Source organism: Lonchura striata, chromosome 4, assembly GCF_050655825.1.
Source record: "Lonchura striata isolate lonStrDom1 chromosome 4, ASM5065582v1, whole genome shotgun sequence".
NCBI lineage: Eukaryota > Metazoa > Chordata > Aves > Passeriformes > Estrildidae > Lonchura > Lonchura striata.
The window spans coordinates 11,203,085-11,222,833 of record NC_140706.1 but is presented as its reverse complement, the minus strand read 5'-3'; the positions used below and the strand labels follow the sequence as shown (position 1 = coordinate 11,222,833).

Genomic DNA, 19,749 nt, shown 5'->3' with positions numbered 1-19,749 from the left:
GGGGGAGGTGGATTCTGATAAGCAGTGCTGGCAGTGGAGCTACCACATGGATATAAATTCCCAGAGCACTGGAACAGCCGGGCAGCCCGATGCGCTCACCAGAACGTTTGTTTTGCAGCCTGGATGACGCTCGCCGTCATTTCCACGTCGATGTAGTCGTAGTGCAGAGCTCCAGGGTCTGTTGAAGACCCCGTTTCTGCCAGCAAAATTCCTATCCATCTGCCCATGTCTTCTGAGGAGGAGGCCTGTGAGGAGAGGGCAGGAACGTAGGTCAGGTCTTTGCTCTGCCACTGGGCTGAGCATTATTGCAAAATGCGCATTCTTCTTGGTTGACAAATTGCTACCACATGGATGAGAGGCTCTGGTTTCGTTCTGCTGAACTCTTTAAAAACCCCAGGATTTCATATTAAATCTGCTTTGCAAGAAGGAGGGCACTTTAACTAAGCTATGTGCTCATCAGTTATGATGTAATACAAAGTGGGCAATCCACTAAAAAGACGAAAAAATAATCATTTAAGGCCAGCGGATTTAGATTCAAGTAATGCTTATTTTAGACTTCAGAATATTGAAAGCTTTAACATAATTATTTTCTTATGTTAGGCTGGAGGATTTTTGGATAGCATGACTCCTGAGAAGAAATTGTTACTGTTAAACAGAAGCAAGAGGGAAGAGGGAACAAAGTAGTGAAGAGATTTTAACATTACTTTCTGAAAAATTTTGCTACATTTGTCTAAAGCATGGCATTCATCTTCCTAATAACATAAATAAAGCATTAATACTATTAAAATAACTTAAGTTTTTTTTATATGTTGCTTCAATTTATCAATTCAGAAGTTAAACAATAGCAAAACAAATATTGGATTGAAGTAGTGGGGTAAAGGCAACAATTTTTCATTAACAAATATAGTAGTTTCTAAATTTCTTATTTTTATCTATTTCATTGCTTTTCACAGTTTCTTGAGCTGTTTTCCAGACTTTCAAGTTCTCTGAACTGCTCTCAGATAACAGGCTTGGCTGCAAGGACAAGAGACATGATGTGTAGTCAGAAACCCAATCCGGTCCTGCCACTGGAAGTAGAAGGTTGCCTCCTGCTCATTATACTTGGCTTTAAATGTCTTCTCATTTCAGGTTTTACAAGATGATGAATAAAGCCCCTATAGAAAAAGCCTGAGTCAAGAGACACACCAGGCTGCTGTCACACTGCACTTTCTCAAATGCATAACTGTATTAATACAGACACAGACTGAGCAAAAGGAGTTTCCATAAATAGCAGACAAATGAAAGTTAGGAGCATTAGAGCCTTCATCAACAGTGATCCATTATTTAATTATTGCTAAGTTATTTACCCAAAGTAATTATATCCCTGATACAAAAGCGTGCCTAGAGAAGGAGCAGGGATATTCTAGTACAAGGCCAAGGGGAGGTCAGTGCAGAGAAAAGCATTTAACTGAGAAGATTTCTGAACTACATTTAATCTCAGCTCTTTCTTTGTCTACAGCTCTACAGCATTTACAACTTCTTTCCTCCTTCCAATATTTATTGTTCAGCTCTGCAATAATATTATTCCAAAGATTTTTTTTTTTTTTTGAATGGACAGACAGGCTGTATGTTAGTGCTTCTCTAATTCACCTTGTGGGAGCTGCTAAAAGTCACAGCCATTGTACCTCAAGCACAGCGACCTCCTGCCCGTTCCGGAGCAGGCGGAAGGTCAGGGGATGCTTTGAATCCAGCCCCAGGATGACTTCACAGCCCCGGAGTGGGATAGAAACAATGTGTGTCTTCAGATCTGTCCTGTCCTTGTGGAAAATGAGTTTATTGTCCTTCACTCGGCACCAGCGCTCACGCCAACGGTTATTAGAGAGCACGTTGAGATATCCTGCAATAAAATGAAACGTGAGATATTTTACTCGTCGCTTTTTTTGAAAAGGAAGAAAAAAAGAAACTTACTTCTCAGTGTAATGCTAGCCTTTAAATAACTTGTTCCTCTTCTAATAGAAAGCACAGATGGATTTTAGGGAAGACAAGTAAATGACCCTGCCCCACTTCTTTTAATGAAAACTTTCACTGTGCCAATAACCTAGAAAAAGCATATAAATATGTGATCCAGCTCATGTGCAAATGGCTGTTCTGTGTCAGTCCCTGCAGCAGCTGCATGTGTAGGAGCACACAGCATCCCCCGGACTTCAGAAAGAGTGGGAGAGGAACACTGAAAAAAACCAGTTACATACACAATGGGCTCACTCTGCCTCTCTGTGGGCAATGACTTGGTAACTGTGGCTGGCCAACTTTTTCTAGGAGTACTTTTACATATTAAAATATAATTTTCTTTGGAAACCACCCACTTTTCTTATCATGCCATATATCAATAGAGTGTCTAGGCATATAATATCATTAAACAGGCAGAGTTTTGTGGTTTTTCTTCTTTGTGGCAGAGCAACAATCATTCCAGACTCAAACATTACAATCAAAGCAATGCCCATTTTTCCTGCCTTAGTATAGTTTGGAAATAGGGAAAAAAAGCCAAACCAAAACCTTTTCCTTCTGCTTCTACATTACAAATGGTACATGAATTCAGCATGTTGCTGCTTCCAAACATTCTACGAAGAAGGAAATAAATGATATCTTGCAAAAGCCAGAAGTGAGGTTAAAAAGTTTTCTTCTATCTCAGACATGATTTTTATTTCATCCTGTTGGAGAGCTCTCTCTTTGGTTTTCATTAAAACTATTACTTATTATTCATTTTTCTAGCTTTTCCTTCCAACATTACGGTTCCAATGTCAAAGTGTGTTCCAACAGGATATAGCAGATCAGAATTGTGCACATCTTGGAAGGTGCTATAAAAAATGAGGATGTGCTTAATTCTCTGGTTTTGGCTCCTTGTGATAATCACACTCTTCATCTCTCCTCCCTCCTCCTGTAACAAAACCCTTTATCACTGTGCATTGCATTACAACCCCTAGAAATAAAAAAAACCCTTCCTATGAAAGCCAGATACAGCTTGTTTTGGAGTCCTTTTTCTCAGACAGCTTTTCCCCTCTGCTTCCAGTGCACTTCAACCTCTCAGAAAAGCTCTTGCAAAACTTCCTGCTTCAGAGTTGAACTACACAGGATCCCACTTTCCCCCCGCTACAAATCCCTGCTTAAACCTTCACAAGCTGACATGACCAAAATGCCTTGAGTGTGTTCCCTTTGGGACATCAGCACTTCAGCTCAGTGCAGGCAGTCCAGGAGCAGTGATGGTGTAGGCAAGAGCTTTGCCATGACTGCAGGGGCAGGTGGGTTTTAGTTTCTATACTAGCTGGGTGACAAATGCAGCCCTGCTGGGATTTTCCCTTTCTTCATGGGAGGTAGTGCCTTCCAAAGTGTAAAAACCTTCAACTATGGAGCAGCCTCCCAGAGGGCACTGAAGTGAGCCAAACTGCTGGTGGTGAGAAACTCCTTCTAGCAAAGATTTCCTGCAATGACCAAAGCCTAGACATTTATATATTTTCCTTTAAAATCTGCAAGTGGTGTTGAGTAGAGCCAAATGCAGGCAAAGAGTAACGGCTGAATCTGTATTTATGTCCAAATCCAAACTAATGATAGAAATATAAGGAATTAGACTGTACAGCTGTGGTTAACTTCTCACATAATGCAGAATAATCAACTGAGTATGAGAGCCCGGAAGTTTGAGCCCTTATGGAGGCCAGATGCTTTGGACAATGCATCTGGCTGGACACAGCTTTTCCCAGCTGTTCTTCTGGTCAATAAATCACATCTGTACTTAGCTGATGTACAGACACATATACATACACTTACTTAATCAAAGTTTGCTTATGTGAATGATGCCCAAAGTGTGGCTTGAAAGCCACCTGTAATCGATGAAGTTCTCTCTGGTGGTCCACGGACCTGCTTCCATCACCTTGGACAGGCATCTATCACACTTCATGCTCCAGTCAGCTCTGCCAACTGCTCCCTAACCACAGACTTCTGGGTTTCCCTAAGTTTTTCTAGCCAATTAAAGGGTAAAATCCAAACTCAGAATCTGGTGCAACTGCTTCAAAGCTTTCCAAGGAAACTTGTCTTTTGAAGGGATTGGGTGAAGGGTGAGTTCAATCTCATTCATGTATAAGTGTTACCTAATACTAGAGCACCAAAAGATAAACGGGATAATATAAGTACATTGCATTGTTTTAAAATATCAGAGCTGTGAGGACATCAGCTAAATGCATTGCACAACATCTTCAATTGTGAGCAAATCTTAACAGCTATGACACGAAACACAAGTACTTTCTGCATGACTTTTTATACACTTCCTTGTGCACTACAACTGTCATATAAATGGTCAAAATTAAGAGTTAAAATAGCTTACTAGAAATTTGTTACTTCATTTTGTCCAAAATGTACCACTTTAGGAATCCAAAAGTAAACTCAAATAATTTTGGCTGAGTCTAGTTGACTGCAGTCTGCTATTCCATAAAACCTTAACCACAATCTACTACAAAAGACCTGATAACTTTTCAAGAACCTTCTTCTACTTCGTAGCCTCAATTTATTTCATAGTTCATTTTATAACCATCTGTTTGAGAACAGCACTTGTTTCTTTATGCTTCTTGTTCACATTTCTCTTCCTCCTCTTCCTCACTTCTGCAAAGAGCAGTGGTACCTGAGCCTGTATTACCATTTTATTTAAAAAGTCAAATTCTTTTAGTCTCTCTTCAAATGACAACCTCTTGATTACTCTTCTTGCAGTCTGGGTGCATCCTTCCAATACTGGGGAAAGAATTATTACAGTAAAAGCAATTTTAGAGAAATTCCTAGGCTAGAATGCTATAAAATTTTAACAGCAATGTGCACTTAAGACTCAAGGAGAAAAACCACTTACCACATGTTGGAACATCTTCTTCAGCTGATGAGGTCTGTTCGTCTGTTGATGGCTTTTTCTTTCCTAAACCAATGATCTTTGTTATTTTTTTCCCTGTTACTTTAGTCACAGTGCCCTTGGCTTCCGTTTTCGAACTTTTTTTCCTCTTCACTATTAAGAAAGCAGAAGTGCATATTTAGTAGTGTGTGTACACCAACCAATAGAGAGAACCTGAATAAAAACAGAAGTTCAGACAAAAAAATCCTATGCAAGACAAAAGGAAGAGCAAAGACAAATAATTGTACAAAAGTTACAGTTTTCAACGAGACAAATTCTATATTCCCTAGTAACCTCTGTGTTATAAAAATTATGGCATTCTGAAGGATAATACAAACAAGAATCAATCTTGCAACTTTATTCAATCTAATCAAGCTTCAAGTCTCTTTCCACAGCAGTCGTCATCTAATTCAGGAGCATGACTGAAGTACCTGTATATAAATTTAGCTCATATACACAGAAATAAAAATCCAGTCAGACATTTCTTAATTGTTTTCTTCAATGTTCCTAAACATTTTTCTCAAAATAATTCAATAATTAAGTACACAAAAAAGGCAGGATATTCTTGCTGAGAATAATTACTTCTTCTGTGTACAATCAGGTTAAGAGATCTTCCCACAATGGACATTTTAGAAAGACAAGACTTATGAATTAACTACTAAGAAATTAGTGGAATCAGATGAATATTCAATAGTTCTAAATTGGCATTTTTGTGACCATTGGAAAGAAAAAGCTCTGCTGAAAAGAGATATTTTGCTAACATCCAGTCTATGCTTCCACTAACTTCATTTGATACTAGGAATATTACCACTCTGAAGCAGGTTCAGCTGCTGAATGCAATATGGCAAGGACTATGGATATGGTGTTTAAAAGTGCCTACCTGATTAAAATAATAATACTTTATTTTTTTTAAGAAGAAGAGTTTCTAAGACTAAACAGATTCAGAAAAAAACAAGCCTTTTATTTGCAAAAGGAGAACTAACAAAATAAACTTCAGAAGCTGCATTCAGTGGCCTAAACTGGATACTGGCAACAGAGCAAAAGTCTCTGCTAACTGACAGGGCAGCAAAAATTCCATCAACTTGCCCTGATATGTGATTTTAATGAACAATTCATTTAAATAGTTATTAATTGAGCTTCTCTGTCTTTATCCCCAACATATCAATTTCTTTTGCTACAGGGAGCGCTCAGTGGTTATGGACTCATACAAACTGAGGAAAAAAGGACATAATGTTCACATGAGAAATGACTGTATGAACTGATGAGCTTGGAAGAAGAATGCATGGCAAATAGAGAAGCAGTTTGGGACTCACCATGGGATAATTTATCATTTAGTTTAATTGTTAGCAATCATGGAACATTATTTAGAAATTGCATCTGTAGCCAAGACTGTAGAAATCTGCCAGTGCTGAGGGAGAAAGGCAGCTCTGCAAGTGCCAAAGGCTGCCCCCAGCCAACTCCAACACACCCAGGTCTAATTATCTCTTTCAAGGGAAGGGTGTTCACAACTTACACTCTTCTCTCTAAACATGCAACAGGCTCCCTGCTGGAGGGAGGAAAGCCACCCATCCAACCAGCTCATGAAGCCCTGCCTGGGGGCACAGCACCTGCCTTTTTCCATCCCACGCAGCAGCAGCCGAAGGCTGACTGTGGCTATTGAGGGGCAGATGAAAAGCACTGAAAAAAGCCAGAGACAGAAAATCTCATTTCTGTGAGACAGAAGCCAAAAGGAATCATTCCCACAAGCATGAACAGACAGTGGAATAAGCCCATTCTAGTGTTTGTCTTTCTGTCCTGTGTTCCCTTTATGTTGCTGGTTTTTCTTCCCTGCAGAAATGAGAGGCAGCAGAAATAAGGCCTTCATGACTTAATCTTTTTGAGTCTAGAGAATATACTAATTGCCCAACTGCCAGTGATTTTTTTTCACAAAAGCCTTTTACTCTCCCTTCCTTCCCACAGCAAAGCAAGCAGCTGGTTTAGAGCAGAGCAGAGGCTGGTGCCAGCTGGAGATGATCATTCTCTGAAGCCTCCCTTGCCATGTACTCCCTTAAACACCTCCTATCCATTTCAAAAATGCATAGGATAACTTCATCAAGGACACTTCAGTCTTCTTGCAGTCATTAATGCCCATGATTTCTCCTACTATGTATTGAAAGTCAATTTTCAAAAGCCAGTGGTATTTTAAATTACTCTCTTTGAGGCACCTAAGCTGGGCTGCCTTTCCAGCTGCATCATCACACTTCTGCAGGGTACCTGAGCCACCAGGTATTTCTGGACATGGTGGTCAACACAGATTTTGGGCCACAAATTATTCTCCACAGGTTTCAGAGTTTTATGAAATCTTAATAGAAGATTTTAAAATTAAAAAAAAAAAACAAACAAAAAAAAAAAAAAAAACAGTAAAAATGTACCACAATCACAAACCATGACATTGCCCCATACTGTTCAGAGATCTGTATGGCTAGGAAATGCTGGAAAATGACCCAGAGAAGAGATAAGGGACAAGATCAAAAGGTGAGACAGTGCTGGCACCAAGGCCAGTATTGACATTGTGCTCAGTGCAGCTCATGTTACCCTTCACTTAACAGCAACAGAAAAATGCTTTATCCAATAGCAAGGTAAGGAAGCCACAGAATTTCTTCTGCTCTGTGGAGGAGAGAATGGGATGGGGAAGAGAGCATAAGGGTTGGCTGTATTAGGAATAACATGGCCAGAACTCCCTCTGGATTTGAGATTTACCTTTGTTAGATTATAAGGACTACAGAAAATGCACGACTCCAAAGTAGCATATGCAAAATTACACATATGTACTCAAAATCTCACTGATATTGCATGACTATATATTTTTTAATATAAATAATCATATGTAATATGATAGTTTATATATGAAGGTATCTGTGCACATACACACATATATTAAAAAAAATATATATATATACATGGTTCTTTCCTTCTAGCTTTTAATGATACCTTTTTTGCTTAGAAGCTTTGCACCACTATTTATATTGCCACTACAAAGTTACTAAAAAGCCTGTTACCAGCCTATAGTGGTTGCCCAAGCTCTGAAAACATGTATTTTTGAACACAGAACAGGCCAAATCAAAATTTCTATATTCTGTTTCCTTATACTAATTATATTGATTTTACCTGCACAATAACATCAAATGTTGCTGCCAAAATTGAAGGAATCCTTCTTGACATAGCTCAGCTTTCAAGTTAAACTTAATCCTAATAAAACCATTCAAAAACTTTACTTTTTTGGAACGATAAAAGTGAGGTATTTCCATTTCTCTAAGCACACATTACTTACACCAGACATACCTTGTTCTTTACCATTGCACACAGTAGTGATGCCATTTTCCACAGCACCTTCCCCATCTGAGCTTGGCCTCTCAAACGACAACTTCTGCAAGGGGCAAAGAGATCAGCTGACACAATGTTTGCACCCCCATAAAGTCAAATGCCATGAGTCCCTTCAAAAATAGACTTACTATGAAATTAAACAGACTTTCAAGCTCTCATCCACTTGGAAGAGAATTAGGAGATAGTAAAAATGACAGTTTTAGAGGCTTTAGAAAACCACAGGAACAATAAAAAAGTATATATTTGAAAGTGCATTAAAAATCAGTGAAATATTCATAATCCACCATATGTATTTCTAGACTATAAATAAAAGAATTGCATGTATCAGATATGAGTAGTGTGAAAGCTGTATCTTTAAAAATGTGCAAGAAAGGCTTTTGAAATGAATTTTTAGCACTGATTGTTCTGTAATGGTTATGCATGAGGTCTGGGTTGAAGTAGATAGAGCTCATGACAGCACAGTTTTGATGACCACATTACTCAGAAGTGGTGAAGCCATGAAGCAGATGTGCAGATTATCAGAAGTCTGGGCTGTCCTGGAACAGTTCCCAGGACAAAAACAACAATGCCACAGGCAGTGGTGCCCTTCCACCACAGGGGCAGCACTTGCCATCAGGAACTGGGTGATGAAGAGTCTGTCAGTGAGATTTTTAAGCAGGGGCTGCAGAGACATTTGCTCACATGGATGCCTCAACCGAGCAGTGCTGGTAATGCACCAATCATTCACTGCAAAGCTGCTCACTTCCCTAATTTGTGCTCTCACATCCTGCTGAGTCAAGGCAGTGGAGTAGCCAAGCACCACGTGTGAGTAGCCAAGTTTCTCTACTGAGACAAGAGTGCTTGGAAGAGTCTGCCAAAACAGTGACCTCAGCATGCCCAGGGAGCTCTTCAAGGACTCAATTCCCCAAAATATAAGACTTTCCCTTAAAACCCTGGTATAATCTTCATCTATTCTTCCTCAAGAGTGACACCACTGCTTGCTGTTTGTATTTGCTGGAGAGCATCTCTGCATCTCAGCACATGTACCAGACCCATTAATCCACACCCTGCTGTGGCTGAAGAGAAGCTGGACCCAAGCCAGCCTGCTGCTTGTCCATGGCCAAATAAACTGACATGGCAGAAACCTCAACTGTGCAGGATGTGTGCACATATCCAAACAAACCAACACAACACAGGGACTGTGTGCCTGAAACAGCAACACAAGGCAGCAAGGACTTACTTACATCCAGTGCCTACCAGTGTCTCTCTCAGTAATCATAAGGATTTTGCATTCATCATTTTGATAACTTTACCTTTTCCAGCTCCACTTTATGTACTGGAGAACTAGACAATGGCCCATCAGAGTCTACAGCTCCCGTGCAGTTGTTGCATACATCTTTTATAACCTTAGGAGACAAGGCAAAAATTATTAATTATTCCTAAAATACAAATCAGAGAGATTAGAAATTATATACAGATGTGAAAGGAGATGGGAAGGAGAATCACAGATATTTAACTAGGTTGGCAGGTGTCAGGCAGGCTGACACTACAACTTCTCCATGCTCACTCCCTAAGTCATTTCATATATGACCTGAAGGAGACATAAAGTCTAGAGGTGGAAGGTTTCAGTTTAACAGACTAAACTCCAAGGCTCTCCTAAGTGAAGAAGCCAATAGCACCACTGATTTCCATGAGCTAATTCTGCAATATGAACTCAGCTGACGCCACCAAACTAATTTCATTACAATGATGAGAAAATGGGATTCAAGGTACCTCAAGCCAACAGACAAGCATTTTGTATAACACACTACACAGATGCTCCTTTTTTTTTCTACCAGAGAACTAATGAAGTGCTGATCAGCAGTCAATACTGCACAGTGGTATTTTGGGGCATTTTTGTATTATAAATACACCTTTACTTAAGAGTTAAAGGTCAAAGTAATTGTAAATATGTTTGCAGCAAATGGAAATGGCACTTTCTGTTCTAAAAAGTTAAAGAAAAATCTTGAACTGGGAATTTGCTGATATTTTGATGGAATTTGAAGATGTTAAAAACCTGTAACTGAAATTACATAAATGTAAAAATACACAATGAGTAAAGATGTTTGATGATTCCCCATGGCCATAACTAAGGGTTTTATCTCTTGTGAGGTTACCACCAGCCCATTATCATCCTGAAACTGCTTGTGCTGATGAGAACAGGCTCTCAATCCAAACTCATGCTGAGTTTCAAATGGAACAATTTTGATGTGGAAACTACTAAAAAGCAAAGGATGGCATTGAACAGTCCTTTCCCAGCACTTAAGCTCCCTTTAAGGGTGAAGCTAAAACAAATCAAATGTTTATGGGCTTACAAATACTCTTATGCTACTCAGGAGCACATCATAAATTACAGGCATTATACACCATAAAGGAAGAGCACCACCCCCATTTTACAGAGACGGAACTTAGGAACCAAAGAATTATGAAATAACTCACTCAATGACACACAAAAAACTCTAACCAAAGCTGGGAGATGAACCTACACTTTTACTTCTGAGCTAGAATCTCAAAACACTTTAGCATCCTTTCCTGACTGTCTGACCCACCTGATATTTTGTTCCAGAAACAAGACCAGCATTTCATGGCACTTGGTGTCCTTTGTAACACAAAATGTAGATGTATCTGTGGCAGAGTATTTGGACTTCAGAGTTAAGAAAAGCCCTGAACTCCCCAAAATGGTAAGATTTTTTTCATGTGTCTGTTTTTGTTTTTTTTCAGTTGCTGGTCCTCAGTATGGTGTAAATACACTGCTGTTTTCTTCCTGGAGAAATGTGACTGTACAGTTTCTGGGAACATTCATTTCTGTCTCCTGCATGACCTTGATTCAATGGCTTATGCTTTCAGCATCTGCTCACACCACACAGTTAGTTAATTTTGGCAAAGGCAGATTGTAATGGGAGTTACAGACAGAACAGAGGGAAATGATTTGGCAGCACTAACTCAACAGTATGTGCTAAGTCATGCACTCAAGTAAATCCGGTTCTTATCATACCCCACATATTTAAAGAGAAGCTGAAGTGCTTAATTGGGTTGTAATTAAATTTTGATTTAAAAAATGACACATTGTCAAAAGGGAGTTGGTGGCAGGATCTAAAGTAAATGCATATTCAAGAGTTCAGCACTTCATTTGGGTTCAAAAGGTTCACTGGCAAAGACTTGCTCATCACCTTCTATGTGCAATATAATTGTGTTTAATGCACAGAACAAAACTCATTCTCCTCCACCTCCACCAGGATGAAATGTCTTTAATATATAAAGGTTGCCTGGATGCACTCTCTATAATTACGTTTGCAGACAGCTGCCATTAAAAAATCTGGTTTTCACATGCATATAGCTTTAGCTCAAAATTTTAAGGATAAAACATTCCACCAGTATTGCCAACTTGCATAATTTCAATCACAAGACTCAAAAGCTCTTGTCAGTTTTTTCTACATTCCATCTTCTGGAGCCATACGAAAACAAAAGATCACTATTTTCATTAAAAAGTAATTGTGAGTGAGAGTGAGGAATGGAGTTCAACAAACTTTTATCCATTGCAATGAAAAGTGTAAAAATATGAATAAATGTACCTCAATATCTTCAAAACCAGAAAGGGAAAAAAAGGAATACACATAATATTATTTTTAATAAAATGGCATCATGTGGAAGGCTGCACTTAGAATACCTTGTAATAGCAAATATTCCATTAATAGCTTAAGTTTTCTCACACATTAGGGAAAGGAAATAATTTTCTTTTTCTCAGCATAAATGCCTTTGTACATTACATGTACACAAACACAGTATGATCTGCCAGGAAAATTAAACTGAGATCATAAACAGACTATTCAAATATTTAAAATATATGAGCAAATGTAATCAGAAAACTGAAGACCCTGTATTTCTTTGGATAGCTTCAAAATAAATGCACTTAAAATAATATTTTGTTATTCCATAGTAAGAATCTTAAGTACCACAATTACCATTACAGTGTTACGATTAGCAGACTTCAGAACCACCACCTTCAAATGCAGACCTGGAAAAAGCTTTTGCAACCTGAACTGTAATATTATTCCTTATTTATAGAATTATAAAATCATTTAGTTAGAAAAGACCCCTAGGATAGAGTCCAACTGTTAACCCAGCAGTGCCAAAAGCATCACTAAACCATGTCCCTAAGTGCCACATCTACACAGCATGTTAATTATCTCCAGGGACTGACTCCACCACTTTCCTTGGCAGCCTGTTCCTTCCAGTGAATAAATTTTTCCTAATATCCAATCTAAGCCTCTTCTGGTGAGACTTGAGGTCATTTTCTCTTCTCCTGTCACACGTTACCTGGGAGAAGAGACCGATCCCCACCTGGCTACAGCCTCCTTTCAGGGAGCTGCAGAGAACACAAAGGTCCCCCTGAACCTCCCTTTCTCCAGGTTAAACAGCCCTTAGCTGCTCCTAATCAGACTTGGGCTTTAGACCCTGAATCCCCAGGTGGATCAGGATATAAATCAGAGTACAGCACTGAGTGCAGTGACAAAAGGCACAGAGGGGAAATATTTGTAGGTAGGAATCTGGAAAGATTCCCTACCCTGAGCCATGGGTGAAGTCAGTGGAATTTCTGCCACATGGTGTGTCTGGAATATTTCTTTCTTTACAACTATCTTACTACAGAAGGACTAATATTTACTATAAATATGACATTTTCTTCATACCTGCATTCACCTACAAATTTCTATAGTTCTTGTATGTTATTTTAAAAGACACACCAGGACTGGAGGCAAAATACTTGCCCAACATTTATTCTTTCTACATGCAAAGTCAGAAAAGGTAAATTAGATTCTTCTGGCTACTTTTAAAGTTCTAAACTCCAAATAAAAGGCACAGGCTCTGTAGTAAAACCAGAAAACCAGCTGCTTGCCAGCTAGTCCCTGTCACACAGAAACCAAACAAATTCTGAGTAAAAGTATGTTTGTAGATAGCAAAAGTACATTTGTAGATAGTTCTTTATGGCTGATCTCTTTGGGACCTGTCAAGGAATAAGACTCAAAGTTGTCCTGTGCTCGAGGAGCTTGCAGACCTCTCTCCTGGTGGATATAATGGATGAGCTCAAGCTACAGCCTCCCTACCACAGGGATGTGATTACAGCATTTTGTATCATGTTCTCATGGGACTCCCATGAGAAACTCACACTTTTAACATGATGGAGTTCAAGACAGAAAGCTCACAACCTGACTGCACATTTGCTTTACTTTATGTGATCAGGCCAGAAATCCATTCAGCCACCCACCCACTTGTCCCCCTCTGCCCACATGTTTTGCAAATACTGGAATTGCTAGAAATGGGATGGGCTGTATCCCTTGGCTCTGCCACTGAACTCTGGAAATAGGAACATGGCAAAGCTGAAATCTGCTTAAGTACAACACAGCAGAGGGAAAAGGGTTTGGCTCCAGATGTAAGTCAGTATTTCCCATTCCTGAAACACTCCTTTTTCACTGCTGGAAGAGTACTGACTTTCTGGGGCTCTAATTTTGGCTTTACTAAATCTTCATTTTCTCTTTCTTGTGCACTGTTTCATATGACATATGTTAGTGTCAATACCCTCCTCCTTAGGAGACCAACAAAACTCCTCTTAGTGTTTTGCAGAGAAAAAATACCCCAAGGAGTTTACCTAGAGGAAAATCTTAGGCAGGAAAGGCAGAAATCATTCCCATCAGAGCCTACACTTTAGGTCCCAAAAAGAAACCCCTTTTACCTTCTGTACTGGAAAGCATTATTATTATTAAGTATCACTTAGCCTGGAAGGATTAATCTTTCTGCCTTACTGCCATTTGTCTGAGCAAAGTGAGGATGAGATTCTGGCAGACTAGCAGTCAGTGAGCCTGTCCTTAGTGCCTGTGCACCCCCTTAGGAATACTTTTCTGACTCACTCAACCAAGACAAGCCTTGTATCATTTCTCCTGCATTATTGCCATGAAGTCCATTGCCATATATGGCCACTGGATCAGGCAGAGCCCAGGGAAGAGGCACTCCCTAGAGGCTGGGGAGGGTGGCAGGAGGCACTGCTGCTCCAAGGGCAGAGATGCCCTGTGCCAGGGGAACTGCATCCCCAGCCTGGGTGCTGTGGGGATGCACATGGCACTTCAGGCTGTGAGTCTCAGCTAGGTGTGATTTAAATAATTTTCCATCCAAAGCTGTGAGTAAGAGAGAGGAGGAATAATATCTAGTGGTGAAAGTACCAGCCCTCCAGGGTTCTGCTCTGTGACAGCTCACATTTGTGATTTTAGCCAGGAAACCCAAAGAAAAATTATCACCGAGAAAACAAGTACATAAGGATGTTTGTGGTTCTGTATTCATGGGTGGTTTGGTTGGTTTTTTTAAATTTACATATACATCTGGTTCTTTTAAATAATGTATTGTTTTCCATGATGCTGGTCACACACACACACAGACTCTGAGCCACAGCCAAGCTGGGATCCTCTGGCTCTGCCCACTGGCAGAGTCCTGCACACTGGTCAAAACTCCCATGTGCAGTTTGGTCTGTCCCCTCTGCAGGTGAGGCTCTAAATAGCTCTTATGCAAACTCACTGACCTTGCTGTGACTTGAACAGAGGTATTTTAAATCATATGCTTGAGACAACAGGGGTGTAATTCCTGGGAGGTTTCATTTAGTTTGCTGCTGGTGATGATGGGCGGTGGAGAAAGAACCTGGCCCAACTGTCTTGGGTCACAATACATTCTTTAAGTTTCTTACAAATGAACAAATGATGCATGGAAATCACTAGTAGTAAGTATGCATCCCCAAAACCAGTTTTTTTAGTCAGCTTTAGGGTTTGACCAGTCAGCACTTGATTCTACTCAGCTACAAAATGGAGATAATAACCTCTTTGGGGAGCATTACATAAGCCAAGAAATACATGCTTGAAGTGTTGAAGATTTCTAGCTGGAAATTCCCATAGAAAGCAAAAGCAGCCACACGATGTTTACAGTTACAAGCTCAATTTTATGCTGATATAAACTGGCTCTGTCAGTAGTTTACTCTTCAGTAAAACTGTCCACATAAAGACTGGAGGCCAGAAGTTACTTGACTACCTTCACTAAACTTAAGGGAGTGAAAGAAAGAGATGTTTTCAGACTTTCATGAGAGACAACATGCAGTTAATCAGAGAAAAACTGGTAGGTGAATATATAAACAGCCCTATAAGGAATGTTGCAGGGCCTTTGGATGACAGGATACAGCCCCAACCATGATTCTCTCTTCAGGGCAAAATATCCTCCTTATTACAACAAGCTCAGAACTGACTAAGCATTGTCAAAATGATACATGAAGAAATGTCTCCTTATGGCTGGAAGATTCACTGCTCAATTACAGACCCTCAGCTGGAGAGATTGCTGCACAGTGAGAGAGCACCATAAAATGAAGAGAAGTTAACAAAGGGTGCCTGATGTTAGGGAAAAATTAAAATCAAGGCCAGTACTCCAGAATGATAGATTACATCTCATGCGTGATATATCAGAAATACATTTTTGCAGGAGGAACGTTAGGAGGAAGAGAAGGCCTTGGGACCAGCCACCGTGACCATTTCCTTCTTCTACCGGTCTTCTACAACAAGTTACCTCAAATTAATTTCTTTGGCATCTATGTATTTTTAATACTGAGTGCAGTTTTCTGTGGCCTAGTCTGAGGGTTCTGCACACAGAGCACATTCATCTGTACAAACCAAGCCACTGAACAAGCATCTTCTTGTAAGGTCATGGTCTTATTAGTCCTTTTATTTTTAATGCAGGATTTCCCAGGGATGCTTACAAATAAGTGTAGTTTTACCACTCTGTTGGATATGCTGAGACAAACAGGAAAATTTCAGCCATTATGAGACCACAAAAGGGTGCACAGATGCACATATACACAAGCTACATGGGAAAAGATTGGTTTTGGGTCAGAGTGTGTAACTGCACACATTTTTTTCATGTACATTTTTGCGGGAACATGTTTAGGACTCAAGTCTGGAAAATTCCATCAATTTTTGTTGCCCACCATATTACTGAGATGATCTCAGCTGTAGCCTAAATTTATGCTAGTATTGCTCCTTCCTCTGAAATCTTGACAGGCTCTTTGGTGACATCATCTATCTGTTTTCATCAAGCATTTTTTAGCTGGTAAATCTGAAACTCCCTTTGTGGTTTCCAGTCTAGACTCCAATTTGCACTATGTTTATCAGTTAGGGCTTTTTTGGTGTCATCTTTACCAAAAATCGTCTAAAGTATTCCGCATTGATTTAGAATTTGTCTTCCAACAGATATTTTTAAATTATTTACTTAACAAACATATTCTGTACTGATTATATACATGAATTGGAAAAAAAAAAATGGTTTAGCTTTCAAAGGACAATCTGGACTCCAAAAACATTTTGAGCTTTTGAGGATCAAGTGTAAAGCTTTAAACACTTAACATTTGAATTCATGAGAACCCATTGCTCCTGGGTGATAATCTGCCTCAAGTGGCACACACTGGTGCAGTATCTTTCACCAAGAAGGCATCTCATGCTCTAAAAATGTAGTTGCAGAGTCCTTTCTCATTGGCAGTCTCTGGATCTGCCCCTTTTATTAACTACAGAAATCACATGTAAAGGACAGAGCACTGGGAAGGACATTGGCCCTCTGACTGAAAGGTTGGGAAAGCTAAAATCTTCCAAGATTAAGCAGTGACCTCTTTCATAGTGTAAGAATGTCCTACACAAAGCCACACATGATTTTCAGAAGCTAATTTTGAATAAGGCTTGAATGATCCAAACATAATTGCTTACATAATAAAAAAAATAATCCTTAAATTTTGGCGTATTTAAAAAAATACAGAAAGCAATTCTTATTTTATTTCTCCAAAGGCCATACTTCTTTTGGAAAATACTGGAACTGTTGCAAGAGCTGCACAGATAATTTCTGGTTAGCTGTGGGACAGGCAATTAATTTGTACTGCAGAAGCAAAGGGCTGAAGCAGCACTGAGGACTTGGAAGTTGGGTACAGTAACACTGCCATGTACTTGAAAGATTTCATGAATAGAGAGCTTTGCAGCATGAAGGAGCTAAATAAAGTGCTGTCAGACTGTCTCCAAATGCTTTGCAGACACACAGAATACACAACTGTGAGAACATGCAACTGCACAAAATCCCTCTTTTTCTTCTCATTTTGAAGCAGCAGGAATGCATCTGGGATATGGAAAAATCTAGTACTGCTCTGTCTGCCTGTGTGGGGATGCTTTATACACAATTTAAAAAAAATAAAACAATTTTTATGAAAGAACGTCTGATAGATGCCAATGAATTCAGTATTACTAAACCCGAATTTAGAACAACACAGGAAATAAGGGTGCAGTTTCTATGATCTAATTACAGCGGAATTCCCTTGGAAGGGAATCTGACTTATGAACTTCTTTTCATTCCAATCAGTGGTTTTGAACTGCTAGCTGAATTAGTGGGACACTTGCATGACTTTAAAACTTAGAACAAGACACTGATGTTAGAAGAAGCCTCACAAATACGTAGCTGGGATTAACTGCCATTACAATGACAATAGAGAGAGCATTTTCTAAGCTACAAAGAGAGCATTTTCTAAGCTACAAAGTCACAGTCAAGACCAAACACACATAAACCGCAAACCCCCAAAAGGTATATTCAAATATTGCAAAATAGGAAATTACAGATTAATTTTCCATTTAGTACATTAGCCCACAGCAGAATTTATACTGCTTAAGCTGCATTTTATGTCTCCCTCTTCTGCAGAAAAACTATCTGCCATCAGGAAATTCCTATGTGTTTAATTCAATTGTATTTGGAGAAATACAATTTATTCTTAGAAAAATAAAGACCATATAAGGTTAGATCAGAGCACAGCATGGAGAATGCTTGATGAGTCTGATGCATTCAGACTTATACATGTATTTAAAAGGCTGGATTTCAAGGTCTTAGAACAGTTGCTACTGCAACTGCAGTGATAGTTTCCCACACTCTTTCACTGACCTCCACCTCTGAGACTGGCAAAGTCCAACATAAATACTAGTAATCTGGTTAGGATCTGCAACTGCAGCCTTGCCTTGGGATTTTCCATGTTAGCAGACATTGAACAGAGAGGAATAGAAGATGACAAAATCCCATTTTCTCAGAAGTCTGCATTCCCAGGACAAGCCATAATGGATGACACGTTGCTAAACCAGAATTAGAAATCTTGAATGGCCTTCAGGAAGCTGAAGGATTTTCCTCCATCCAGAGCAATTCAAACAGGTATCTCCTCAGAGAATCTTACTTTTCAAAAGGTGACACCATGCCAAAAATAATATGGATGCCAGCTGCCTCCACCTGAGGGAATTTGAGCCTTCTGCTCACTACGACTATGCCCTAAGCACCAAATCTTTCTGGAAAATGAACTGGAGAAGAAGACAGAAGGGAATTTGCTACCTTTCCTTTCTGTGCCAGATCGTTGTGCTATTAGTAGTGAAAACCATCACAGCAGCAGCACTGGATTAACCCTGAGGATTTGCCTCGAGGCCTGAACTTAACATCTGTATTTCTGCAGTCCCAAGTTACATGGGATTTAAGTGGTCTGGATTTGTCTGCAAGTTGTCTGTGTCTCAATTTGTAACAGCAACTGAGCAATGTGAACAGTTTGTGGGTAGAAGAACTCCTGGTCAGAAATTCCCCCTTACCTTTAGCCACTGTTCTGCCTGCTCTTTGCTCTGCACTGCCAGAACCAGGGCATCTGCTCCTTGGTGAGAGATCTTCAGCTCATGCTTCTTCTTTTTGCTGTCTTTGGGAATATAGGTGATACTGCAGTCATTCAGGAGCAGTTCCATCTGGGGCTGCTGGTCCTTGGAGCTTTTGTAACACTAAATAAACATAAGGAAAGTCCCAGCATGAGATATTATCTTTCTCAACCTTGGGGGAAAGCTCTTATTATGTAGAAATGCTATATTTTTAATTCATAAAATTTTGAATGTATTTTACACATCCCTTTACCACATACCACAGAGTTCAGCCAGAGCAAACTCATCCACTCTGTAAAGCAAAATTACTTCCAGACTGACAATAATAGATGTCTTTTATTGCAGGACAGGTAAAACATATGGAGAACATTAAGTGTCTCTGCCTTATCCTTATGACTCAACCTTGACTTTGATCAGGTAGGAAGAGGGTGATTTAGGATATCTGTTCACATGTAGAAGCAGAATAAATTTGTAACTTAACAACTTTAAAGCACAGATGTTTACCTTGCCCTCCAGTGACAGACCAGCATAGGAAGGCAAATCTTTATCGGTGCCTACACACTGAAATTGCAAAGACACTGGCACATGCCTTATTCATCTGTTAATTTTCTTGAGATAAGTTAAAAAAACTTCATGGAAAGTGGGTAAAATCACATTTTTTCAGTTAATACAGTCTAATAGTCCCTGCACGAATTTCCATGTTACTTCATTTTGTAAGCTCCTAGCTACAATGATGTACTT

The 19,749-nt window shown here is 39.5% G+C and overlaps 1 protein-coding gene across 3 annotated transcripts in view; it reads right to left on the bottom strand.

Annotated features, from left to right (window-relative positions):
- Nucleotides 1-19,749, bottom strand: part of AFAP1 (actin filament associated protein 1) — a 111,091-nt gene that overhangs the window by 15,946 nt on the left and 75,396 nt on the right. For all 3 annotated transcript variants that reach the window (XM_021550755.3, XM_021550756.3, XM_085578519.1), the window contains exons 6-11: nt 18,952-19,131; nt 9,556-9,648; nt 8,222-8,306; nt 4,865-5,014; nt 1,665-1,876; nt 100-245 (exon numbers count right to left, since the gene is read on the bottom strand). In XM_021550755.3, the coding sequence (XP_021406430.3) occupies nt 100-245; nt 1,665-1,876; nt 4,865-5,014; nt 8,222-8,306; nt 9,556-9,648; nt 18,952-19,131 (866 nt within the window). The remainder of the gene's footprint in view (nt 1-99; nt 246-1,664; nt 1,877-4,864; nt 5,015-8,221; nt 8,307-9,555; nt 9,649-18,951; nt 19,132-19,749) is intronic.